At 42.9% G+C, this 27682-nt stretch overlaps 1 protein-coding gene across 3 annotated transcripts; it reads right to left on the reverse strand.

Annotated features, from left to right (window-relative positions):
- Nucleotides 1-1089: 1089 nt before the first annotated feature.
- itpkb (inositol-trisphosphate 3-kinase B) lies at nucleotides 1090-27682 on the reverse strand. Of its 3 annotated transcripts, none has more exons than XM_068708896.1 (12): nucleotides 27083-27682; nucleotides 22530-22682; nucleotides 21993-22158; nucleotides 21237-21521; nucleotides 19369-20331; nucleotides 8448-8547; nucleotides 8011-8048; nucleotides 7562-7737; nucleotides 6891-7095; nucleotides 4830-4931; nucleotides 4181-4252; nucleotides 1090-3682 (listed from the first exon to the last, which is right to left on the reverse strand). In XM_068708896.1, the coding sequence occupies exons 2-12, from the start codon at nucleotides 22574-22576 to the stop codon at nucleotides 3473-3475; spliced, it is 2364 nt and encodes a 787-aa protein (XP_068564997.1). In that variant the 5' UTR covers nucleotides 22577-22682; nucleotides 27083-27682; the 3' UTR covers nucleotides 1090-3472. The 3 variants fall into 3 exon arrangements, with proteins under 3 accessions (XP_068564997.1, XP_068564998.1, XP_068564995.1); XM_068708897.1 differs by having other exon boundaries at nucleotides 21993-22155; nucleotides 22530-22685; XM_068708894.1 differs by having other exon boundaries at nucleotides 22530-22685.

Here is a 27682-nt window from a genome sequence, read left to right on the forward strand (position 1 = left end):
GTAGGACGTTTTACTCATAACATCTATAAGAAATGATCACTTCAAACAAAAGTGCACAAACATGTTCATAACATCTTATGAAATGTCTACAGCAGGAGCCGCAATGTTCAAACATACTAAATGGTTCACCTTCCACCTCACATCTCTGCAGTGTCTCCCTCATTCACAACCTCTCAGCTCCTAAATCGTGTCTTTCCCTCCAGCTCCGGATGCTGCTGCTGTTGTGGACAGGTGTGATTTGAATGGCAAATGACCCCCATGCAAACGCACTGATCGAGGTGGCCGTGAAGCAGCAGCAGTGTGGGTCGCTGTGGGCTTTCTCAGGTCAGGACCAGAGCTTGTGCCCTCGTGGATGAAATACTTTACTGAAAATCTTAAAGAAATAGTTTTACATTTTGGGAAAGGTGATACCACGGCCATATCTGTCCGTTAACAATCATCCTACAGCCGCTGGTTAGCTTAGCATAAAGCCACAGCTAGCGTCTATGCAAAGGTAACAAAATCTGCCGACCCCTGACCCTAAAGCTCACGAATTATCACATTATATCTTGAATGTTTTAATCAAGAAACATTGTTTTCCTGTTGCCAGTCTTCATGCTAAGCTAAGCTAACCAGCTGCCGGCGAACGCTTCATATTTTGAGTACAGGCATGAGAGTGGTATCAATCATCTCGTCTGACTCTCTGCAAAAAAAAGCTAATAAGCATACATATTTCCCAAAATACAACGCAATGCCTTTTATAGCATACTGAAACTATTGAGATCTGTATAATTCATATAAATATATTTGCCAGGTCACTGTGGAGGAAACATGGCTGTCACGGAAAACCTTGCTGACCAACTTTAAATAATCTAAATTTAAAGTGTGGCTGTTTAAACAGCGGTTAAAAACAGCTAAAAGACCATTTTTTCTTTCACTGTAAAACCCACTAAACTGTACAATCTCTAACAATGGAAATGTAATCAAGGGCAGATTATATTATATCACATTACATCTTGAATGTTTAATCAATCAATCAGTCTTAATGCTAAGCTAAGCTAACCAGCTGCCGGCGAATGCTTCATATTTAGCGTACAGGCATGAGAGAGGTATCAATCATCTTGTTTAATGCAAAAAAGTCGATAAGCATACATATTTCCCAAAATGTTGAACTACTTCTTGAAGAAGGCACAGCATGGAACTCTAATCTCTTTCTGCGTCTACTGTCACTGCAAACATCAAATGAAAACCATTGCATTTTAAATATATGGTCAAGTGGATTCTACATACTATTTCGTTTTTATTGTTCATCAAGAACCTGTTACATTATGTGTTTCTCCTTTATCTGCCTAATCACTTCCTTAATGAACGTTTTGCATTCCCCATTTAAATGAATGGGAATCATGATCTGAACAGCCGTCAATCTTTTCCGTAGACATCCAACGTTTTGTTTGACTTTCACTCATACTGTAACACATGCTTGAAGACGAAGCAACATAACAGCCCACAATTCAAAATGTCACAGTATCCCATTAACAAAAACAAACAAACATAATATAATGTTATAAATAAAAACAGGATGAAATACAAAGTAAGCCCAAACTTTAAGAGGATAATAAACATGCACCAGAGACTACGCACTGAAACAGTTAAGACTAGGATAAAAGTCCGTCGTAACATTTAAAATAAGAACATATTTTCAGTTGTCTGACTTGGCTTTGTAATGTCAAGGCACTGTATAGCTTAAATAAGATTGTTCATGGCTGTAAGTGTTCCACAGGATTTGAGTACACTAAAATAATGTTACAAAAAAACCCCTACATCAAACATAATAAATCTCATTGTACATCGTGAACAATCCCAACAAAGGTGTGAGAAGAGTGGGAAGTGTTTGTCCAGGCAAGTACCATGGACGCCATGTTGGCTGCAAATATGTTACATTATGAAACAATGCCCTCCATGACATAGTGAAACTACTCTGACCTGAATAATTGAGCTCCATATAATTGCCAGGTTATTGTGGAGGAAACCTGGCTGCCACTGACAACCTCACTAACCAACTTACAGTATCTGAGTTCTAAGTATGGCTATGGTTACACTGAGGTTAAAAACAGCTAAAGACTAGTTTAGTTTCCCACTGTAAAGCACACTCAACCGTACAATCTCTAACAGTGAAAATAGAATCAAGTGCAGATTACTTTTAAAAGAAAGGGGCAATGGGCTGAAATTGTGGTCAAAAAGACCCAAAAATCCAATACAATTGAGTTCAGCTATGCTTAGGAAGATATGGAATCTAACTTAGATTTACTGGAGATAGACTATATCTAAGATACAGATGAGTATAACTGTTTAACAAGATATTTAAAGTCGAATATGGACGTTTGAACGTGCACGTTTTAAAGCCACTACGTGATCACACGCTGTGATCTTATGTGATCACAGCGCCTTCGGGCTCTGAACAGACAGAGCACGTTTTAGCAGCCTGGGGCGGCTTTCATGCAAGTGTTTTGTCAGCAAACATTTTTGTCTCATTGAGGTGACTTTTGCTGGAGATTTTGGGTAAGATTCCACATTTTCTACCTGCAAAGCGTCCTCTGTCTGATCAGGCCCTTACTGTGTTGTTGTTTTTTTATCACCAAGGTGTGCAAAAGTCAGACATGTTCAAATTCCACACATAGTGGCTTTAAATGATAATTCTGGGGAGATTTTCTTTATCTTTTTAATTTTGATGTCAACAAATCCCACAAAAAGACCAAAACCAACAATAATTTCATCCTGCAACCATCGTGTGTGTATCTAAAGCCTGATTAAGCGGACTCCTGTGTGTCCTAACGCTGCATCATTGAGCCACACTGTTAGGTTCATTCATTACAATCAACATGGGCACTTGTTGGGTTTGACATATCATTTTAGATGATCCCAAACGTTCACGAGCGCAACCAAACGTGTGTTAATCCGCTTCTGAAAATAGTCCTGAACAAAACACACTATTTCCTCCTGTTTGAGTAATGTGCCCAGATGTTGTTTTTTTTAAATGAAACCATATATTCATAATTCATCTGTAAATAATTTATGTCTTCAGCAGAAACAAATGGGCTTGAGGCTGAGAGCTGGATACATTTTGAGACAATCAAACACATCACTGTTTTTGGTCTTTTCATAGAATTTGTTTTATAACAAAAATATGAAATATCACCAGCCTTAGACTTCAATTTGGATGAAGCAATTTGCTGTTTTTCCCGTAGTGAAAAGGTAGTAAATGAGCGGGAAAGAGAGAGAACCTGAAATCCACAGAATACTAATAGCAGGGTTGCATCCATGAATGGATTTGGCCACGCATTGTTATGGGATGATGCGGTTTCCAACATGAGGACAAACGTCTGTGAAGGAATCCTTGAGGAAGTGTTCCAGAGAGAAAGGAAGAATGAATGGAAGTGGTTGTTGTGTGTCCAAATGTTCACTTGGGATTTGTTTCTTTTTAAACCCTCAGACCTCAAGTCTCAGAGTTCGCCATGGTTAAAATGATGTCCAGCAAACTATCAAGTCCAGAGAGGTAACCATCTTCTCTGTTGCCCTCCACCCATGGCGCTCGGTGGGTCAGTTCGTCCCCGTCAGAAAGAGGCGTGGTTTTCCCAAAGTCAATCATCCAGACTTTGGCCCTCCCCTTACTGTCGTGAACGAATAACAAAGAGCTGCCAATCACCTGCAGAGACACAGCGAGACAATGGGGTGATTAAGAAAACAGGAAACAGTTTTTTTTTCTTTTCTTTTTTTACTCAACATTACTCTTGTGTTTGTGTCCCTCAAAAACATGACCTCACTTCCTGTTTTGTTACAACGTCTTGCATTTATGTCCGCTCGTATGTTAGCTTGTATGTGTGTGTGTGGAACTGAATGTGTGCGTGTGTTGTCCAATTTCAATGACGAGACTGTTATGCTGTGCGTGCACTGGTGTGTTTGCTCGAGTGAGTTAGTGTCACTAAATGACACTTACCTACCTAATCAATACATTACTATTTGAATGTAAAGTGACACAAAGTACATGTTAACCAAGACAGGGACCAATTCACCAATTCAAAGGATGTGCTGCACGCTGTTCAGAACAGAAAATAGTCTACCGAACATGGAAATTCACACATCCTGAACTGATCCCAGTACTACTGTACAACATCAACCATTTGCAGTAAAGCAGAACTATTACCTCGTGGGTTTTGAAGAATGGGGAGGTCTCCAGAGTGTCTCTGATTTCCCTCAGCCTGCTTAGATAAACGTTCTGGGGAGAGAAAAGAAGAAACACAAGCTTTTATTTTTTGTTCACCCAGTTTTGCTTCTGATGCAGCCAGTCTCTAGTCTGACCTAGAACTGGGCTAACGATCTATTCTAATGTTTTACAATTAACACATGGGTGTTACATTCAGTCCAAAAGTATGTCTTGATGTATTTCTATAAAAAAAATAACAAACACACTCTTTAGCATATCCAATACTGTCAAATACTAATAGTGTGCATGTGTGTGTGTGTGTGTGTGTGTGTGTGTAAAGAGGCCCAGGGAGTTCCCAAGGACTTCCCTTTTCTTCTGACCCAGGAAGCTTAAGGTCGCATTGTATATGTGTGAATCTGTCTGTTCATATATATGTGTGTGTGTGTGTGTGTGTGTGTGTGTGTGTGTGTGTGTGTGTGTGTGTTTCCCGTGGGATTGTTAAAACAGCACAGGGAAATGTATCTTGAAATGTAATTCCTCATGTGTTTTTCTGTACCGTTCAGTGGACAAGGCTATTGGCACAAACACACACACACACACACACACACACACACACACACACACTTACGCACATACACTACAAACTTACCAGTATGTCCTTATTTCCTTTGACAAAGTCATGGAAGGCTACAGTAACTTGGTCTCTTGTCTTTGTCTTCTTAAAATCTCTGTTCACTGTCCCGTCCTCCTTCTAGAGAGGAGAGGAGAGGAGAGGAGAGGAGAGGAGAGGAGAGGAGAGGAGAGGAGAGGAGAGAGTTCAACGTTAGGGTTATTTGTACTAGTAGTCAATGTTGTAGTCAAGACTACCTAAACCAAGACTTTCAGGGGTTGAGACCAAGACCAGACCAGTGATATCCCCACAGATCTCGAGTATTACAACACGGCTGCTAGTATAAGACAAATTATAATTTTAGGGATAGTTAGCATGTAAATAAATGTTTGTGTCTAGTATATCGCCTCTCTGTCGTCATAAACTACAACTTCCAGGCTTCTTGTAGAGATGGGAGGGATAGCAGCGAAGCAGAGGATGTGAAGGGAGGAAGGAGACGAAGCAGAGGAGAGGATGGACAAGAGAAGCAGAACAAACAATGAGGGCAGGAAAGGAAGGAAAGATATTTTTAGAGAATTAGTCATGAATTAAAGCAGGGAAAGGTCTTTGCCTGTTTTGCTGAGCAGAGCCATGTAAAAAAACACTTTGTTTAATCTCGTGAAGCTGTCAAGTCACAGTCAGTTACAGATATGTCGATTAAATTCGCTAATCAATTAGTCGACAAAATTGTACGAGTGTTAGGTCGAATAAGAACTTCTGTGGTTGAAGACAGCCATAAGCAGCAGGAGGACTGGAGTATTAAAATCAGTAGTGCATGTACAGTAGTAACAAAAGTACATTTGTGTATAAAGAGAACTGGATACAGCGTTGGAGGAGAGGTCCCTTTCAATTCCTATTAAAGTGGCGCATGAAGCCAAAAAAAGTTTGACTTCCGTGTATAAAATTGGAAATTGGAAAATGATCTTACGGCGTTGTGTGGCGTAACTTGACCCATAAAGCAGGCGTGCAAGCGTTTCCTTGAACTCACCTCCCAGTCCTCGGTCCAGCTCATTCACATGAACAGAGGACGGAAAATAATGCTGGATACTATTAGTGTATTTTACAACTTTTAGGACCTGTTGATTTAAATAAGGGCTATTCAAATGTACTGGGAATTTGATTTACCTAAAAAAAAAAAAAAAAAAAGAATATCCGCAGATTTACTGACGCCTCTTTACCAATGTAAGTCTATGGGGGAAAGTATTTTCGGGCCCCATGTAAAGTTTGCCCAAAGCCCAGCGCTCTTCTTTGGGGGCTTGTAATAGTTAATAAGTAGATTCCAGAATACCAGCAGTGGTAACCAACCAGTCGGTCGGTTCAGAGTAGAATAAATGAGTGTTTCTTACTCTGCTGGCTGCCAGGCAACAAGATGCTATTTGGAGACACAACTATTTTTCCCTTTAAGGTTCATGTCATGTCACATAAACACACACACACACATAGAGAGAGAGAGAAAGATACATACAAGCTTATACAATCTATACATAGACAGTTACACAGATGCATATTTACAAAAACAGGCTGAACTGCACATGAACCGCATGAACTGCACATCCACACTTTTTATTTCTTCACACACACACACACACACACACACACACACACACACACACACACACACACACACACACGCACATCTCTGTTTCTGGGGATAACCCTCAGTGTCATGGCAACAGACCACCGGGAGGCCACGAATGTCCTTATATAGCCACAGCCCTCAAATAAAGACAGCAGAGATTTGTGTGTGTGTGTGTGTGTGCGTGTGTGTGTGTTTGAGTGAGTGTGTTTGTGTACAATGTCAGTGCCAGATGCCAAGGCATAGAGAGCTGCCACGGACAGGCCTCATGTGTGACAAAGGATCTCAGGCACAAACGTATACTTCAGAGGAAGTTTCTGTTCAAAACAGGAAGTTAGATCATGACCTCGAAGGACACTTCCCCCCTCACACACACACACACACACGCACACACACACACAGACAGAAGCCTGGAAGAAAGGAGGGAAGGAAGGCCACACACACACACACACACACACACACACCTTTCTCTTTGTGAGTCTTACCTTGACTCCCTCTATCCTGAATCCCAGGGTGGCTGTTGAGCTGATGGTCTCCCTCCACTGCATGTATCTGGGTTTGGTCACCACTTTCTGGAGGATTTCCTCGGGCGTAGGCGCCTCAGGATCCACCTCCACCATTTTCTGATACATGTCAGGCCTCGGGGAGGGTTTCTTACGAGCCTTGGTCAGCTCTTCCTCGAGGTAGGTCCTGAAGGAAAAGAAAGAAAAACAAAGAAGAAGGAGTGTGAAGCGGTGAAGAAGACGAAGGTGTGGGTGACAGACGTGAGCACGGAGAGGTAGGAGGACGAGGTGGAGATGAGGAGGAGGAGGAGGAGAGAGGGTGAAAGCGAAGGTGTGAAGAAGACGTCTCTTCAGCTGTTAGGTGCTAAGATCTGGGAACACAGCGACATGGATGACAAGAAGTCTGGTGAGACGATCAGACGGGTTTTAAAGAAACCAAACGGAAGAGAAAACAAAGGCGAGCGGCGAAATCACTACACAAACTGTCGGATGTTAAACATCCATCGGTTTAAAAAATGTCTCATACAGAAAAGACATGCTGCAGGTTCGGTTGTAGTGTGCAGTGAGTGATTATTTTAATTTTGATAAAAATAACTGTTTTCTGAGAGCAACCTGCTATGTAAAGAATGATGTCACGTCACGTGTCTTCTCACCTCACTCCCATCTTGCAGTCCATCACACACGGGAAGTCAAACTCAGCCAGCAGATCCTCCATCTGGTTGTATTTCTGGCCGTCCTTCTCGACGTCTCCATGGTAGAAAGGGACGTACGGGCACAGGACGTCCTTCATGAGGAGGGACAGACAGCGCTGCTCACATTCACAGTGTTTCTAAAGGAAATACACACCGAGTTATTGACACTTTATTAGGGCTGCATGGATGCATCTCGAGTATATTGTTATACACCAGATACAGCTATTTGAGTCGGTATCGGCCTGAGATCGGATGTCTGGGTCGGTATCGGTGCAGCTCAACATTTTCTAATCTGAGCTGCACTGATTCAGCATCAACAACACGTGGCAGCTCTCTAAACCAGAGTGCATCACATCAACTTCCTCTTCCAACGACAGACAAGGTGTGATTGGTGTGAAAGAGCGTCTTACTTTTAATATACGTCCGTTGGCTCCGGCTTTGAAGCTCCCTGTAAAAAGACACACATTAAACCGTGAAGCAGCTGCAGAACGCGTTAAGATACAGACACTGGGAGTAGCTTGGCTTAAGGTTAGTCAGGGTTAAAGTGAGGTTTAAAACAACAATTGTGATTTAAGTAAGCGAGGAAGAGCTGCAGGCTTTTAATCTCGTGCGGCTTGAGCCCCGACACACTACCCTCGCCTGATGTTTCCCAACCCTGAGCCTTACCACCCAAACACACACACACTTCCCCTTAAGGCCCTGACTTCAAAGAAACAGCACCAACAAGGCCAGACTAACACATTGACTCACATCTTCTTCTGAAAAACCGCACAACAAGTGTGTGTATGTCATCATGTTATGTTATGTTATGTTATTCTTATGAATTATGTAATCTGTGTCCACACACCTGCATGCCCGGCCAGTTGTATCCAGGGATATTTCTTCTTGAAGGACATGACGAACGGCGACCAGTGGACCATGTTCTTAATCTTCTTCCAAGACTTGTGCTACAAACACAAACACAACACCAGTGATTATCCTTCACCAACAATGTGCTTTTTCCACTTCACCAGAAGTGTTGCCGTTTCATTTCATTTAAACGGTTCACCGTTTAAACTGAACTGACACATGATGATGGTATGATGCAGACTTTACCAGCTCCATGCAAACATGAAAGATGAATTTAGGGAAGTATACTAAATGCTTATTCCCTCAGATGGCAGTGTGCAGTATGTTTAAAATCACCCAGAGATCAAGTTCTCCTCTTTACTGTTTAGTTATATAGCCTTGAGAACAAAACACAAGTCTTTAAAACATGCACACACACACACACACACACACACACACACACACACACACACACACACACACACACACACACACACACACACACACACACACACACACACACACACACACACTATGAGGCATCCCTGACACTCCCACACACTCTTTTTTTCCCAACCGCTGTTATAGGACATTTTAACTAAACCCTGCAGGATCAAGCCGGGGTTTCCCCTGGTAACACAAACACACACACTTTCTCCAAGGGCTCTCCCTGTCCCTGGCAGAGGCATTGAACCGTGGGAATCCTGCCCCACACACACACACACACACACACACAAACAAACTCATTGACAAACTGGGACACACGCTGTCTCCGACACACACAAACACACACTGCAAGTTGTTTTCAACATCAACAGTTTTCATCTCAGTGACGATTCAGGTTTAGTGCAGTTCTCCGTCTCTGTGAAGAAAAGCCGTATTAACGTCTGACTGTTAGCCTCTCTGAACTGTATGTTACCTGTAAGGTTTATTGAATAAGTACAAGAAAAGATGAATACAAGTGAAATATTGAGACAACAGTAGCTTTTCTTGATTCTCCTAAATGATCCTGTTAGTAGATTCCACCTCAATGAAGCTACAATAAATCACGCTGTTACTGCGTAACGCATTCAAACCGAAAACACAGTTTTTTATGTCTGATGTCTGCAGCATTACATCAGATGGAAAAACTCCAGATGTCTTGTTCTGTGGGTTTAAACAATGCTTGGCTGTGCAACATTGGGCCAGAGATAAAAAAAAAAATATGCGAAAAATCCAAATGTTTTGAGGAGTTTCCTCTTAAAAACACATTAGACGGACATGGACACCCGTTTACACTGTGACGGATGTGTGAATCCACTTTTAAAGGTTCACACCTGGTTAGTGATCATCCTGTGTAGTATAACATTTATACTGAAATTCCATATCACGGTGTAAATGTTAATGGTGTGAGGTCACACACAGAAGATTTCCTCTGGTCTGCAAACATCAGGAGACATAATATTATGTCTACAAATAACCAGAGAAGAAGAGAGATGAGAGGAGGAGGAGAGGACGGATAAGATAAGAGAGAAGAAGACCATAGAAGGAGATATATAACCCATGTCACATAATCTGGACCTGATGAAAATTCATCAGCTGATAGCATGACTATCTATGGTTAGACACACACACACACACACACACACACACACACACCTTCAGAAACACACTCTCTCATCTCTCTCTCTTTCTCTCTGACGGGGTGAAGAGTCACATGAAGGGTTTTTTCTCTGCACCACTGAAGGAGAGCGAGAGAGAGGAAAAAAAGAACTCTGCAAAAAGTCAAACACAAACACACATGAGAGCAGATCACATGGTGGAAACTAAGTGAAGGGCAGGTCAGCTGAAATGAGTCTCAGAGAGAGCTTGAAGCCGGGATGTTATCAGGATCACTGGCATCTGTGCGACAACGGACAGTCTGGTAGCAAAGCTGAATAGTTCTAGAAGTCGACTGAATTCTGATTTCTTGGGCAGAAATCCTTTGAAATGATTCTGTCATTTGCTGAAGCTGATATACAAAAGCAGAAGGATGTCTTTGCAATTTCAGAAAATGACGGAAGAGTCGACGTGGTTAAAGTAGGGTGACGAAGGCAAGAGGAGACGCGAAGGAGAAGCTTGTACGGAGAATGTAACAGCGCTGCTCTCTCTATGGTCGATTAGTCGATCGGCTTAGTCGCAGTCGACTAGGATTTCTTTAGTCGAATATTAGTTTTTTTGGCTTTTTTTTCATGCTGCGTGACATATTTTCCAAGAAATTAATGAGCACATCTCTGGCAAACACAAGATTCAAACTCAGTTTCACAGATCTGTAGATTAGAAGTGTTAGTCGACGAAGAATTTCTTTGCAGGAGGACAGAACAACACTCTCCACGTGTCAATGTGTCGTTATGACTAGAAACATTTGCAGCTTTCACTGAACAAATGAAGGTTGAAATGTCTATAATCTGGCCGTTATATTTAGCTTTCTGATCCACTGTCAGTACATCACAAGGCTCTGGCTTCTACTTATCGATAAAAACAATACAGATGAAGCTTTTTTAGGCCACCAGAAAGGTAAGAAAAAGTCAAGCTGAATGTTGACCCCTCCCCTTCTCATTTTTTGTACCATCTTTGGCCAGTTAGCAAGAGAGCGCAAGAGTATCAGACTACAGCTTGGTAAGTAGCCAGGGTCTGCACTTTCTCTGTCAACTCAGACTGTCATCCATCTCCCACGTTGCCCACTTACAGCTGCTGTGTGTTTGTGTGTGTGTGTGTGTGTGTGTGTGTGTGTGTGTGTGTGTGTGAGAGAGAGAGAGAGAGCTGTGGAGGGCAAGAGACAGAGAGAGAAAAGAAAAAGGTCTGGTCTATCTCATGTGTGAGTAATAACAGAAGTTGTCAACGTGTGACGATTTAGGAACTAGAGACGTTAAAATGCAATCAGGTGGAGCAGGAGGAGAGGTTTGGTTTGTGTGTAATGAAATACAAATGACTACAACTATTACAAGATGTATTATTGCTCAATAAAATCTCAACTCCAAAAGTTGAGCTGTCAACCATCCCTAAACAAGGACTAAATCCAGGGATAAGAAGCCTCCTGTGATAGTCAACGCACAGCTGACGTAAAAGAAACACCGGCTGCACGGGCGACAGTACCTGAAGGTGGCTGGTGCGGAGGTGGATGACGGTAATGATAAAGATGGCTCCCACTGACACAACAACACTCCACACTGAATACAGCCACGCAGGCCACATCATGGCCGATGGGCTTTCTGTCAAGACGGAGAATCTGTTCAACTGTCCAGCAGCGCAACCAAACCCTCCTGCTTTCCAAAAACAAAGCACCTCAGGCTCACATGCTGCCCCATGAGATTTACACAGTGTGTGTGTGTGTGTGTGTGTGTGTGTGTGTGTGTGCGTGTGTGTGTGTGTGTGGAGAGATAAACAATTGTGCATCATTTGATTGGCAAAACAGAGGACAAACATAATCTGGACATGCAAATCTCTACACGGGTCAGAGCATTTGAAAGACACAGACAGAGCTAAGTGTGTGTGTGTGTGTGTGTGTGTGAGTGGGTGGGTGTGTAAGTGTGAATGCACACTGAGTACTGGGAAAATGGAGAGGCTGCGAGGAAAATATAGCAATAACTTTCATACATGCTTGTGTACTTTTGAGCTCGCGAGCATGAGAACCTGTACGGGTTTGTCTCGCATGTGCAGAAACAGAAAAGGCTGTGACAGAAGTTACAACACGAGCAGCAACAGACAAAAGGAAACGTCCCAAACAGCTTCATGGTGAGTTAATGAAGCCACATGTGGGTTTTTATCAAGTAGGAAATTAGCCACGCACATAAATACATCTGGATTCTTAGCTTGTGAAACAATCACTTCACAGCTGGCTGGATGACTGTCGAGTGTGTGAAAATAAAAACCTTGAGCGTGTCTAAACGTGTGACATGTAGATAACAAGAGACTCGTGGAAAGTTTCGAAATGTGCTCAAATTGTGCTAACAGAGGTGATTTGTGAAGGAAACATTTGCGGTTCTGTCGGGACATTTCAGGAATGTGTCAAACGTATTTCAGCCGTGAGGTTCGAGTGCTCAGAAGATTGAAGACGAAAAAGATTCACTTTTATAAATATCTGAGATGCAAAGCAGGAAACCATGTGTGAATATCAACAATCTGTCTTTACAGCTGAATCCAGCTAGCCAATGAGAGCAATAAACATCCCATTAAAAATCAAGTGTTACCATCAGGTTAAAGTCAATATGTCCAGTCGTATCAGGTGAAAATAGTAAATAATGGTAACTCCATTTTTCTGTCATTTTGAGCTTTTTAAACCTGATATACTACTGTTTTTTTATTAATCTTACAGGCGTGTTCTCCTTTATATCAGTTCGGGTGATCTATGCAAATAATCAACATACAGTAAAGTCTTCTTGGAGACACTCCTACCGCTACAGAAGTCACTTGCTGCTGTTCATTCCTGTACAGCATGAAAACAAAAGTGCTTTTTCCTAGATGATCCATCTGAACGAAAACATGAAGCCTTAATTTGGTGTTGTCTGTGTTTCAGTGTTTCTCCATATCAGTGCGAGCATCATTTTACGCTGTGCTGGCTCTCAGTTGGATGAGGACAGGAAGGTATGTGGGTCTCCACCAGGAAATAATCTCTCAGAACTCTTCAGCTTCACAGAGTCATTTGTGAAGTGTTCAACAGTCAGACACGTCTTACTATTCAGTCACCTTTGTTTCTTTGTAAGGTGGCTCATCTTTATTTCATTTCTTATAATGGACTTAACCTGATAGAAAGATTTGAATTTTTTTTCAATGAGCAAACATGCACGAACCCAAAACTGGGATACAATTCAAAAAATCCTCTTTCTCTCTCTCTCTCTCTCTCTCTCTCTCTCTCTCTCTCTCTCTCTCTCTCTCTCTCTCTCTCTCCCTCTGTCTCTGCTAGAAAAAAAGTCCCCCTCTCTCATCTTTTTTTCTGGCTCGTTGCTCTCCGACGTCCTCTCTGTGTCTCCTATCTCTAATCCCAGACCAGTTGGATGACAAGAGGAGAGCAGGAAAAACAGTGAAGTTTCCACTGAGAGAGAGAAAGAGAGAGAGAGAGAGAGAGAGAGAGGAAACGGTAAGAGAAGGAACTTCTTGCAGACAGGAAGTGGGGGGGGTTGCCGCTTGCCTCAGCGACAGTATTTTCCACATCCGCCGCTGACTACAAACAAAAGAAAGAAAGAAAAAAGGCCTTGCCCTCCGTAAACAACAGAACGAGCACGGAGGAAGAAAGAAGCACCGAGGCGAAGAGTTTATATCGACCGTCTAGAAATGTGCATCATGTTCTTCAAACGTCTGCAGATACATTTGAAGACAACATGCCAAGTTATCTGTTAAACTGCAATTATCACGTACATTATTGAATGGAAGTAAGGACATTTACAGATGTTTCTTTTAGTTTTTTTCACCAAGAGAACTGCTGTGACGTAGGACAACCAGATATCACACATTTGCATGTAGAGGAATGAAGCGAGCAGGAGAGTGGCGAGAATGGTAGAAAAAAAACACAACAATTTGGGGCAAAGGGTAACTCTGGGTTACAAATGTGTAGTGTGTAGAAGCAGCAGGGGAAACACTGATGCACGCTTCTGTTTTCAACGGAGAAGCACTGAGGAAACAACAAGCCTGATATCTCTCACCACAAGGTCCCCTTGCAGATTCAAATAATGCAACTGTCTTGAGTTTGCAACATTTAGACTGAGAAGCACACACACACACACACACACACACACACACACACACACAAACACAAACACACACACACACACACACAAACACACACACACACACACACACACACACACAAACACACACACATGCAGACAAAATTAAACTGCAAGGAGTGTGATGCAGGCTAAACCACGTGTGTGTGTGTGTGTGTGTGTGTGTGTGTGTGTGTGTGTGTGTGTGTGTGTGTGTGTTAGATGCTTGGAGAGTGCACGATAAATCGCTTAGCAACCAAGACTGGCGAATGGAAAAATAACTTTGCAAAAAAATTAAAAAATAATTGACGGCAACATAAAGGTGAGAAATGGACATAGCTAAAAAAAAAATAACGTGGTGAGATGTTTGTGATGCGGCTGTTCAGTTACGCTGTCACTACGTACTGTAGTGTGATAAGGATGACTTGTTTCCAAATTGAGGTCACTCTATGGAACATTAAAGAGCACATCTGACTTCAGATCAAGCCGCAGCTCTGAAGCGCTCTAAATGAAGCACTTTGGGAGGTTTCTTCTCTTGCTCACTAACAAGCGGAACAAAAGAGTGGTCATGTTAATATGCAGCGAATCTGATGTATTAAAAAAAAAAAAAAAAGCATAGAAATGAACCGAAAGGTCTAGAAAACAAATATCTGTCAATATCGCCATTGCATTCAGAAATGCAACCTCCAGTCGGTGAACTACACGTATCCCTTTTTTCTGCACAAACACTTGCGTTCACGCATAAAGCAGGGTTTCCCCAGTGAGTCTCTGACAGCTCTGAAAGCATGTGAAACCACACTTCACGTCTGCCCTGGATCCCATGCTACTAATAGACACTCCTTCACCCAAAATGTCAGCTTCAGTCGCTGCAGGCCGACCCGACTCCTCATTAATTGAGGGGGGGTGGTGGGGGGGGGGTGGGGGTGGGGGTGGACTTGAACACGCACTCGCTCCTACCAGCAAACTCACACAGAAACACCAAATGAAGAATTGACCGGTGTTTCCCCCCTCTCACAATAAAGCAAGCAGGCACTCTGTAACACACACACACAAACACACACACACACACACACACAAACAAGAGTTGGACACACACCCATAAACTTACAGACTCTCTGTCTCTCACACACACACACACACACACACACACACACACACACACACACACACGCACGCACACACACACACACACACACACAGCTGTGAGAGGGAAACTCGGTTTGACGTCACAGCTTTGCTAGGCAACCGGCCGCTGTGGTAGCAAAGATTTTCCACTGCAGTGCAAACAGGGTGTGTGTCTAAGGGTCTGTGTGTGTGTGTGTGTGTGTGTGTGTGTGTGTGTGTGTGAGAGTGTGTGTGAGCTGATTATTTTTTTTGTGCTCGAGTTACAGTTCAGGACACAAAAAAATGAGTTTTCTTCCAGTCCAAAACAAACAGTCTTTTGTTGCGCTCACATCCACAGTTGGATGAACAAAGTGAAGGTGAAGTTGATGTCAGTGCGACATTAGTGACAGTGTAGCAGTTAGAGAACAACCGTGACTGTGCGACTATGTGGTGTCTGCAGAGGGTGTGTCGGCGTTAGCAGACGTGTGTGTGTGTGTGTGTGTGTGTGTGTGTGCGTGTGTGTGTTTCACAGCATGGGTGCAGTCCACATTCCAAAAGACGCATCTGTTTATATAATGGATGCATATTATGAAGAATCCCCACACCTTCTGTTTATGTTCACGGTGGAGGCCTTCACCAGTCCGGCTCCACTTCCGCTGTGCTGCAGCTTCTGCTCCGCTAGCTGAAGTTCCTTTCATCAATCTCTCTGAAGAGCTGAAACATGACGGTGGGGTTTTGTGTACAATGTGCAGCTTTAAGAGCAGCTCCCCACCAAGTTTTCACAGCAAGTAAGATAAAAAAAAAAAAGAAATAAAGTTGCAGTTTAAAAGGGTAAAGAAATGCTGCAAATGATCTTTTTTTTCTTTTAGAATATAAAATGTCATAAAAGACGTGACAAATAGCCAATAACAATCACCAACAGCCTTTTTTTTGTCGGTTCAACCGTCCATCAACAAAGACATTCATCTCATTGTGATATAAATCAGAGAATAGCAGTTAATCTTCATAATTGGGAGACAAGTGCCTGCAAATGTTTGGCCTTTTGTGTTTGATAAATCAGTCAAATAATCTACCCATTACCAAAGTTAGTGGTACATTAATCTTATGTAGGTGATGATTGATTAATTGACTAATTGGTAAATTAAGAAATTGAGGTGATTAAATTGTTTTAGCAAGTATTCATGTACATTATCTTTGTTATTTTGTAGTCAAATCCTGTAAAAAAAAGAAAGAAAAATCTTCTTAGCAAAGTACATTTTTGAGTGTTTTGCTTTGTCATGTATGTCCATGAGGGTTCATCTGTAGCTGTTGAGTGTGAAACTACTGTGACGGGCGTGGAGCTGATGCTTAAAGGTAAAAGTGCACACGAACTGCAAACAACTGCAAAGAAGTAACTGCTGCTGCTGGCAGATTCAACTGAAATTTTGAAAACAACAAAAAAAAAAAAAAAACACACAACAGATGCCAATCTTTTGCAGGTGCCCTTTTGCTGCCAAGTTACTAGGAAAATATACCGTCGGTACATTTGTGCCTTCTAACCCTTGGAGAGATGCCCAGCCGTCAAAAGATCAGCCAAACGGTGTCTATATATGGCTCTGCTCAGCTTCCAGCCTTGACTTGTTAAGCGCGTACGCTCAGAAATGAGTTGATATGATCCAAAAGCCGATGACCACAGCAGAGCAGATGTGTTTATACAGGAAATTAAAATGTCACGCTTACTTGAGGGAATAACACAAAGGAGCACTAATGAATTTAAAGCCACGGCGGAGGGGGAATTGATGTAACCCTTTAACTCTGATACATGCATTCTGCAGAAAGCCCTGGTCTTACGCTTATGTTTCTCTCCATGTGTGTGTGTGTGTGTGTGTGTGTGTGTGTGTATCACCAGAGCTACACTTATACATCTGTGTGTATCTGAGTATGAACACTGTCCTTTAAGTGTTTAATGTTATATGCCTAATAAAGTCACGTTACTCCTGCAATAAATAGCAATGAGAAGAAGACTTCAAGCTGGCTAATCTGCAGCACACGTTGTCACAACTTCTTCTGCCTCTCTCTCGCTCTCTGCCACTCTTCCTCTCCAGCTCTTTTCTGCTCTTCCTCTCTCAGTATCACTCCTCTTCTCTCTGTCTCCTCTCCTCTTTCCTACACACCTCCCACACAAGCTGTATGTATTTCTGCATGTTTGCCTGCTGAATACACACACACCAGGTTTCCTTAAAAACTACGGATCAGGAGCTGTGACAGGCTACGGACAAAGAGCACGAATAACCCGCATGTTTGACATCTTTGTGGTGGGGGTCCAGACTTTTACTATAGCAACAGTAAGCCCCGCCCCCTCAGTCAGCTTCGACCTCCAGCAGGAGCTTCTGTCTCTTTTCTCCGCCTGGATCGAGCGAAAAAAAAGGAGTGACCACAAATATGCAAAGAGCAATACAAACACTATTCAAATTCCATCAGCCAAATTCATTTAAACAAATCGTTTGGAATCCATGTCAGCTGGGAGAGCTGGGTCATTAGTTTAGGAAGGGGTCATTTGATTAAATATGCAATCCATAACCTGGAAGTCTTGAAAATCATAACAAGAATATTACATTTCTTTCTGCTGCCGCCTCTCATAATGAAAGCAAACGTGGAAAATGAGGTTTGAATGATTAGCAGCTCTCCAAAATATGTCTGGAAATATGCAGATTCATATTCAGTCACATGGGGGACACCGCTTCGTTTTAGAGCTCAATGTATGATTCATGATAGTTCAACTGATAGGAAGTAAACATGATGAGCACATCCTTCCTTCAGCCACAAGCCCTGAAAGAATTTTTTCTTTTTTTTCAGTTTGAAGTTTGAAATAAAGCAACACGTTTGGGACATTGTTTCAGGAACACTGGTAAAAAAATCAGTTATATAATCCTTCGTTATATCATGTTTCAAAGCAGAAGTGAAATGGCCCCTTGAACTCATCCTGGCTACAAACAAAAACACATCCACCCACCCACCTACACCCACACACACACACACACACACACACACACACACACACACACACACACACACACACAAACACACACACACACACACACACACACACACACACACACACACACACACACACACACACACACACACATACACACACACACACACACACACACACACACACACACACACAAACAGGCCTCAGCCTCCTCTTTGAATGTCGTCCAAATGCAGGCAAAGCCTAAGTGTGTGTGACTGGCAAATTCTCTCGTTTTCCCTTTTTTCAATCACCCGTGCTCTCTCTCTCTCTCACACACACACACACACACACCCTCACACTAATAACACCCCTGCACACACACACACACACACACACAGGTCGGGGCACAGAGCTAGCTTTGTTACTGTGAATGTCAACCATTACTCAGGCAGAGAGCTCTGGCCAATTTGACACAGGAGCACCCAGCAACATGCACGGGTACATTCGAACACACAACACACACACACACACACACACACACACACACACACACGGACACATTTTGAGGCACAATCGTTAACAGAGACCCCACAGACAGACTCTTAACCAGATCTGGCAAGATTAGTTGCAAAATCGCCGGTTCACTAGTCTTTGTCAACATTCTTACCATGGCCACCATCTTCGTTTAGCGTGTTAGCATGCTAAACTGGCTAATTACCACTGTACCAAATCAAATCTACTTTAATTGAATCTAAAGAGATATTTCAGAGGATAGATAAAACATTTGACCTGTCGGTGGCACTAGAGGAAAAGTCTGGAGATTACCAAAGTCAGAGGGCTTTATCCTCTGGGGGCCATGAATGTCAATCCATCAGATAGTTGCTGAGATATTTCAGTCCGGACCAGAATGGTGAACCGACCGACATTGCCATTGTCTATGAACATTTTGGTATTTTCCTGTAAAGAGATCCCTTGACGAATGCATTTGTCTGACTTTTCCTTTGTGAATGATATTTGGCAATCCTGGCCAATGCATTTTCCAAAGGTCATTGCCATTCTCAACTACAAAAGGGCTCCACTGAACACACACACTCACACACACACACACACACACACACACACACACACACACACACTAGCAGACACTTGGCTCTACTTACTGCTTTCTGTTGAGACGTGAGGACTGCAGGGTTGAGAAGCTGCTCCCCTTTCTCGGTATCACTGGAAATATCCTCCTCCGACTCTTCCCAGGACGAGGAGAAACCGGCCGAGGAGGCGGAGGAGGACGACAGCTTCCTGAGGGAGTGGGTGGAGAAGTTTGGCCCCGGGACGGGGCTAGACCCGGGCCTGGGGCTGCAGCCGAGTCCCTGGTCTGAGCCGGGGCCTTCAGAAGTTTGAGGCTGGCTTTCCAAACCGTGGTCAGTTATGATGACCGCGGGGATGGAGGGAGGGATGCAAGGAGTGTGGTTTGAGGTGTGATCGGTGTCCGACAAACAAGGAGGGCTCGCCGTGCTTTGTGTCAGAGGAAAAGCATTGATTTCTGGGTCAGCCTCCGACATGTTTGCCTCCGTCTGGAGCGGCATCTCAAGACACGGCCGGCCCTCTCTCTCATCTCTCGCTTCTCTCTCTGTCCGTTCTCTTTCGTCTCCCAACATTTGTTTGTTTTCTACCTCCCTTCCGTCTTTTCCTCCCTCCTTTTTCTCTCTGTCTGTTGTTGCATCTGGGTTTAATGTCTCAAAGGAACCCAAAACAACAGACGGTCTGTCTAAAGGAGTTTGCAATGTTTCTGAATGGCAGCCATTTTGACCTATCAGTGTCTTGTTTTCTGTGTATATTTTTGTAGCACTGTTGTCCTTTTCGTCTTGTTTCCTTCCCCCTCCTCTCCTTTCTCCCTCTTTAGTTTCTTCCTCCCTATCTCTTCCATTTTGGACAACACAGAGAACGTTACTCTCTAGCGTGTGGGTCATTGGACATTCAAGGGCCGTGTTTCGCAGGCCGGGATGAGAAGGGGTTTGGGTGGTCGATCGTCTTGGAGAGCGAGGGCTGCGCTGGAGCTCAGTGTTCAGCACTTGGGCACGAATTCCGGAAATGTGGGCCTCAAAAATGCCCACTTTTCCCCGGACCTGGAAGACCCAGAGGACAGAGAAAATAAAGGTTTAAATGCAACTACAGTTTGGTTCCCTTAGTTTAACTACAAGCAAGTTTACTTTGATGCATATTCATCATTTCACAGGTGCACCGGTATCAACAACGTGACGAAATATCATGACAATCTCCTACTACGAAAAAGAGAGTGTGAGTGTGTGAGTGTCTGCAGTCTGCAGAGTACAAATGTGGGTTGGCTTTCAAATAAATACAAAGAAGAAGAAAAGAGGACAAATAAGGAACTAAACGGATACTGTTGTAATGCTCTACACTGTTTATTGGTCATGAAATTTAAATTCCAAGTAGTCTGAACCTGATAATCACATTTTGGTCTATCTTTAGTTGAATCAATGCATATTAATTTACATTAGGAGATGCAAACAGTCCAAGGCATAACAAAAGCCAACTAGTCACATGGACCCAGAAACTTGATTACTGGAGAGATTATAATCTGAGTTCAGGGAGGGTGGATGATGATGGTAGGAGCTGCTAATTTGAGAAGAAGCTGAGAAACATTATTTAAGATGACAATATCAAATTAAAAGCCCTTACTCGGAATGACAAAGACCGGAAGTCCACGTTTCCAGCTTTCCGTCGTAATAACAAGAAAGAAAAAAACTGTGTGAGCATCAGTTCAAACACGCGTGTGGTGTTTCCCTCTTCTGCTTTTGCTCTGCTCAACTTTCAAAGATTGAGTAACTGCAGCGTTTTAGGATCAACGAAGCAGAGTGAGAGTAGAGCTTACTGGCATTGTTCTGACTTGCCCAACAAATTTGAAATGAAGTCGTAAATTCTTCAGAGTTTGGCTCTAGCATTCCTAGATAAAGACAGAGACAGAAACGACACAGAGGGAGACGAAGAAGAGCTGCGCATGTAAAATCACCTCAACGTTCTGCAGCTCTCGGTGTATCTGCAGCAGCTGTGCCTGGCGTCTCCTTTCCTCCCTCCTCTCTCCTTCAGCCGTCTCCCCTCCCCTCTCCTCCTGCCCCTCTCCTTCCCCTCTCTCCTCACCGCCGGGCGAGCTCAGCCGTCGGACCCGCTGGCCCACATTGACTCCTAGGAGCTCGGGGCTACGCGGGGAGGGGGAGCGGGCATGGGGGACGGGGCTGGGGGAGAGCGAGGATGAAGGGGGGAAGACAAAGGTGCGACCCAGGGTCCGAGGGCTCGTCTAGGGGCAGACACACAAGACGGGATTATCAAGTGATGGTAATTTACTGGTGGAAATGCCATGTGGACAACAGCCTTTGACCACTTAATCAGGGGAAATACCAACGCTGATGCGCTTATATACATGGCATTAAATACAGATCAATTATGAGATTGCAGATTTCACAATCAACAGATGGATTTAGTTGTTGTTCTTTTGTAGTCATGCTTAAATCACATCGTTTGTAAGAGAATATATGTGATTTCTTCTTTCAGAAATGATATAATCTTGCTTTAAAGGGCACTATCCTCATGGAACTACCATCAGTTTGATATAACTTATTAAGTAGAATATTACTTATATGTTTGTTGCCATTTAATTCACACTAAGTTGGATCTTTTTTGTGAATGCCCTACAGTGTTGTTTTTTAGATTGGTGAACTTTTAGAAAACAATCTAAAAAACCACGATGAGTGTTTTCATATTTCGTTACCTTAGGGCTGGTTGGGCTGTAGAGACCTCCACCCGGCGCTCCCCCACCCAGTAACTGACAGTAGGTGCTCCGATCTGGACCCGGCAGCACAGGTTGACCGACTGGACTGGTTCTAGATCGAGAGGTGGTACTAGAGGAGCCTGGCTGCGTGTGAAACTGATTACTGCTGCGGAGAGGAGAGGGTTGGTTGGTTTCTGTGTGTTCAGGCTACAACTATCATAAGTTTTGCGTTTTGCGGCCTCTTTATAGAAAAAACACACCCAGAAATATAAATCAGTAGCTGGTTAAACACTTACATAATGCTAGTGTCACAACAAAGCAACATGTCTAAGCACTAGGACTGGAAGGTAACTATGGGTAATCTGATTAAGTTGTTCTGCAATGTAATCCAACAGGTTCCCAGCTGCAACACAACAATACCAACCAAACATGTTTTAAGTAAGCATTTCCTTGACAACTTTCTAAGAAAACGGTGCGTTCTGAAAGCAATTAAAAGCCAGAAATGTGACAGACACCGTAGAAACAAAAAACACGGACCTGTTCATGACTCCAAGGCCGTTCAGGTTCAGGGCAGAGGCTGCCATCCCCGCGGCCAGGCCAGGGGCTCTGAGTGCCGGGTACACATCGGACAACGTCCCCTGAAGCTGCAGGTCTGGAGGTCTGGAGGACAGCGCAGACGGCAGCTCCACACTGCTGGAGAAAGAAAACAAGTCGAGAAAGTTCATTTGACTGAGTCTAACCTTTTAGATTGTTCATAATCAAAGGGTTAGTATGGGAAACATTCTTTTGGAAGAACAAATCTAAATAAAAGCCCCTTTTTACAAAAGGACAGGCACTGGAAATTCAATTTTCCATCCCTAACTACGTCACCATGGACAAAGAAGATTATTCATGTCGTGCTGTTGTTAACTCAAGACAAAATATATCATTGTTCCAGCTGGGATTCAAGCTAAAAGAAAGAAAGAAAGTGAAAGGGGGACAGACGGACGGAGAGATAGAAGGAAATTAGGAATGGACATGTTCCACTGGAAACAATTTGCCTTTTCTTCTGTTAATGTTTCATAGAAGCTGAGATTTTTAGAAGGCTAATTTGAATCAAACAGCAGTTTTATTACAATCCTCCTCTCCATCTAGTAAAGCTACACTAGAACGTCTTCAAAAACCTCTTATGAGTTTCACATATTTTAACTGTAGGAACCTTTTCAGCGCTGCGCCCAACTCGTCTTTGTTCTAAAAGGATGGCCAAAGTTCAGCCCGACGACAAACGGCGACGATAATTCGCTCAACTCCATCGTTTGTTTGAAATTTGCTTCTTTAAAGTGGACATTCTTTCAGGGAGAAAAGGAGGGCGGCGCGTGGAAAGGGGGAATAAGAAAGGGCAGGAGATAGAGAGAGAGAGAGAGAGAGAGAGAGAGAGAGAGAGAGAGAGAGACAGAGAGACGGAGAGAGAAACAGAGAGAGGCAAACAGATTCAAAAGTGGCATCAGATTTAAACACAGAAGGATAAGGAGAGCTTGAAATTGGGAAAAACATGGAGGAAAGGCAACAGTATTTGTTCTTATGTTCAAATATTCTTATTTTGAACAAACAGGTTGTTCCATGCTTGTATGGAGACAGAATCCAAAACATCTGACTGTGTTTTATGATCATGTTTAATTGGTGATAAACTAGAACTGGGTTTTATTTAGCTGTGCACGCGGTCTAGTGCTCTCGTAGGAAACTCCTTCAGGAACCAAAAGAGGTCGTAGTCGCTCCTGAATCACGACGGTTGGGAGGTGAACCGCTCTGAAGCCTGCTGCTTTCAGAGTGATTCAGATGGACCCTCAGGGGCTCCACTCACAACAACACAGCCAAATGTCGATCATCATTTATCATATTTATCGTGGTCGAGTTCACACTCGGAACCGGAGCGACGTGTAGCGTCACGTCCTGCTCCAAACAGGTAGAGACGGCTGAAAATAAACTATGCAAATAAGCTTCACCGGAGTCGACGAGTGGTGTAGTCGAACTGCGCAACACTTGCAGAAATGCACAATTTCACAACGGATTAGGATTTTGCCGAATGTGTTTTAACTTATTATCATTTTCAAGCTGAAAAATGCCAAATGCAGCGATGTCCACAACTCCAGCGCCTCGTATTTGATTCAGACAGACGAGTGATGACCCAGAGCCGGCTGACTCACAGTCTGCTTTGTATAACATGTGAGATAAGCGTGAGCGGTCATTACTGGTGTCTGGACTACAGGCAAATCATCTGTTTTTTTAATATATATTTCAAATGCCAAGTGATTGTTTTACACAGAAATTGATGAGGAATTAGAGTAGAGTAGATATCGAGTCATTTTTCCTCTCATGAACAAAGGAACGAGATGTGTGTGTCTGCTTCTGTCCTGCAGGACGGCCAGCAAAAGCTAAGCTGAAGCTCCAACATCAGGAAAAGGAAAGCTGTTCTTGGGCTCATTCAAGCGTACAGGTATTCTTGTCATCGTGTGCTGAGCTGCCAAAAAAAGTGCCCTGGGATGTGTTCTGATTCCAGATCAGTTAAGACATCAGGTCATGAACTAGAGGGTAAACATGGGATTTCCTTGTTGGGGAGTGACGCAGTTAGAGAGAGGCAGGAAGCAATCTTGATGGCTTCTCTCTTGAGTAGTTTACTACACTAACATCCCTTATGTTTCAGTGAGAACAACACGAGTCAGGCCTTAGAGTAGATCAAATGAGATAGAGAGAGAGAGAGAGAGAGGGAGGGAGGGAGGGAGGGAGAGAGGGAGAGAGAGGGAGGGAGGGAGGAAAGGACACAGTGCAGGACAAGGACCAAGAGAGAAAGACAGAGGAGGGAACGAGAGAGGTGTTCACGGGCTATTTTGGTTCCGTTGTCAATTCTGACTCTTTCATGCAGAAGTAGCGGCTCTACTTTCAGTGAAACGGCTGTAATGAAGCAGCAGCACTGGGCACCGGGAACAGTTTTCACAGTGCATGTTGAACATGGTCAGCTGCATCCCAAAGACCTTTTTCATCTTCTTTTCTTTTGCTCAGCTCAGGCTCGACTTCTCTGAATTCTGTGCTCGGGGATCGTCAAACGTTTTGGAATATGAAAGTATGACAGGGTACAAAAAAAAAATTAAAACCCTGGGCTGATTCGACTCTCAGATGTGGTCGGTCTCGCATTTAAAGTAGCTTCACAAGAGAGACGGGCCTCAACAGAAGGACTACATGTAACAGAGGACGTCTCCTGCATCCTGACCTGCTTAAAACAAATGCAGTCTATTTCTCAGGATGAAAACAGTCAGCGACAAAAGGCCTTTATAAAACACATTGTCACAGATAATATGTCCAAAAAGGTACATGTGTCAGCAGAAAATACGCTGGTGTATTCATGAGCACCATATTGACATTACAAACAATTAATATGTCATATTAGTAGCAATTAACAACAGCCATGAAGCGGGAAACTGAAGCAAATCCCGGCTCTCGGGATGACTTTGCACTGTGCTTATTTGCCATAAGGATATTATAGAAATGCAGCATTTAGCACCATTAAAGTGAACAGACCCCGGTGCTGATGAGTCTGTTTTAATCACACGTATACCTTCTGAACGCTGTCTGTGTTTCAGCGCGGCCTAATGTCAGGTTGAGTGGGACTGCTTGAGTATTCTAACTGTCCACTCGCCTACACAAGTGGGCACTAAACCTACGCACCGAAGTCTGAGCGCGGCTCAGAGGAGAAAGAGTTTGAAAGCTGCTGATGCTGACAGTTCCTTGAAATTCAAACGCAGATGGCAGGAGACGAACTAATACATTGAGTCAGATATTTTTATTAAGTTTTCTATCACAATATCATTTGATATCTCAGCAACAATATATGCCACAATATAGCAGGTTTTCTGGTAATTCCATAATTAAATAGTCTATATAAAATAACCATGTTTTTTTGTAATTAAGTATTTTCTAATTTTAAGAAGAACTTTAGAGCAGAATAATCAAATTTTCTGAGAAATTTGATTTGGTATGTGTTTGTTATTGTCAACAATGTAATTGTGTATCACGATATCTCAATATAGGACATTTCATCGCAGTAAAGATGATAATGATCATATTGAATTACCACCCGGTCTTATACTTTGCCATACTGTTTATACTATTGAAATCCATTTCATATCTCTGTATTACGTCATTGTGGGGAATGTTACACATCAATGAGCAGGACTAATCTGTGGTAATGTTGGATTTTTACATGACCTTTTGAATCATTATAATGTAACTTTATTTGTCAGGTATTTAACACCCTAAAATACCCCCCCCCCCCCCCCCCCCCCCAAAAAAAAAGATGCTGTCCTATCTGTTATTTTGATAATAGAATATTCGTTGAAGTACTTTTTTTAAGCAAAACATTGACAGATCCATCTTTTCCAATGTGAAGATGTTATGTTTTTCTTTTACATCATGCACTGTTAACTACATATCTTTGAGGTTTCAACAAAACAAGATGATATTTGGAAAAAAATGTTCACAATTATCTGTTGTTTTATTGACCATTAATCGATCAATGGAGAAAATACACAGTAGTAAAGTTGCATCCCGAGAAATAACCTGTAACCAAATGATAATGATCTAATGCTAACATAAAGCAAGGGGGTTCCTGTAGCTGGTCCCATTTTGGATCTGGTTTCCAGCTGGTAAAATAAAGTAAGCCCCAGGTGCGTGTTTTTAAGAGCAAACAGTGATGTGCAAAAACATTCAGGTGTAGCTGAAGAGCACATGTGTACAACATCTGGAAAAGCCTGAGTTTCAGTTGTTTGGATGTCAATATTTAAGATAACATTGGTAACATACAGTTGTTACAAGCTAAACATGAATGGATTGCATCTGTAATCACAAAACATCTATTAAGAAGTAATAACTTCTGCGTGAACTTAATGTGCATTTTCAATTGAAAATAAGAATAAAATGTTTTTTAAACTACTTAATCAGTTTGATTGTCTCCCCTACTGAACGGGTAGGCCTGTAACCCTGCTCCATCTACAGCAGAGGTGGTGTTATTAAAGTGTAATAAACAATGACCTCCTCGGATGGAGGTCCTGGTATCTTACCTCAGCGCTGTGCCGTCCTCTCCGACGCTTTTCTCCGGGACACTTTTATTGGTCTGGAGTGATATTACAGACAGACACCAAAAGCTGTAAACCGAGGATGGCTCTTCTCAGTCTGTGTCTGACTCCCACAAAGACACGGCTCCTCGTGCACCAAAAAAACAAACGTATGAACTGCTCCTCTTGGGTCGTGTGTCTGTGTGTGTGTGTGTGTGTGTGTGTGTGTGTGTGTGTGTGTGTGTGTGTGTGTGTGTGTGTGTGTTTCTTTTTCCATAAACGAACTTCTTCGACGCTGCCGCGGGACCTTTTTTTTCTTCACCTTTTTACCAAAAAAAACCCAAATCCTCCTCCACAGAAGAAAAAGATAGACTGTTTCTATCTCTCTGGTTATTTTAGGAAAAACTTCAAAGCCTTTCGTGCCGAGCGGTGGAGTCCTCTCTCAGTTTGCATACATAGTTTCTTGGGAGGTTTCTGTTGTCAGTCATGTGTGCTGCTCGACACCACTGTGCGCGTAGTAAAGCGCTGTTTGTGAGTTTGAAGCCGGAAGCGACAAGACAGCCTCTCTCTCTCTCTCTCTCTCTCTCTCTCTCTCTCTCTCTCTCT

This window comes from Cebidichthys violaceus, unplaced genomic scaffold, assembly GCF_023349555.1.
Source record: "Cebidichthys violaceus isolate CVI_PGR_0920_01 unplaced genomic scaffold, fCebVio1.0.p SCAF_14, whole genome shotgun sequence".
Classification (NCBI taxonomy): Eukaryota; Metazoa; Chordata; class Actinopteri; order Perciformes; family Stichaeidae; genus Cebidichthys; species Cebidichthys violaceus.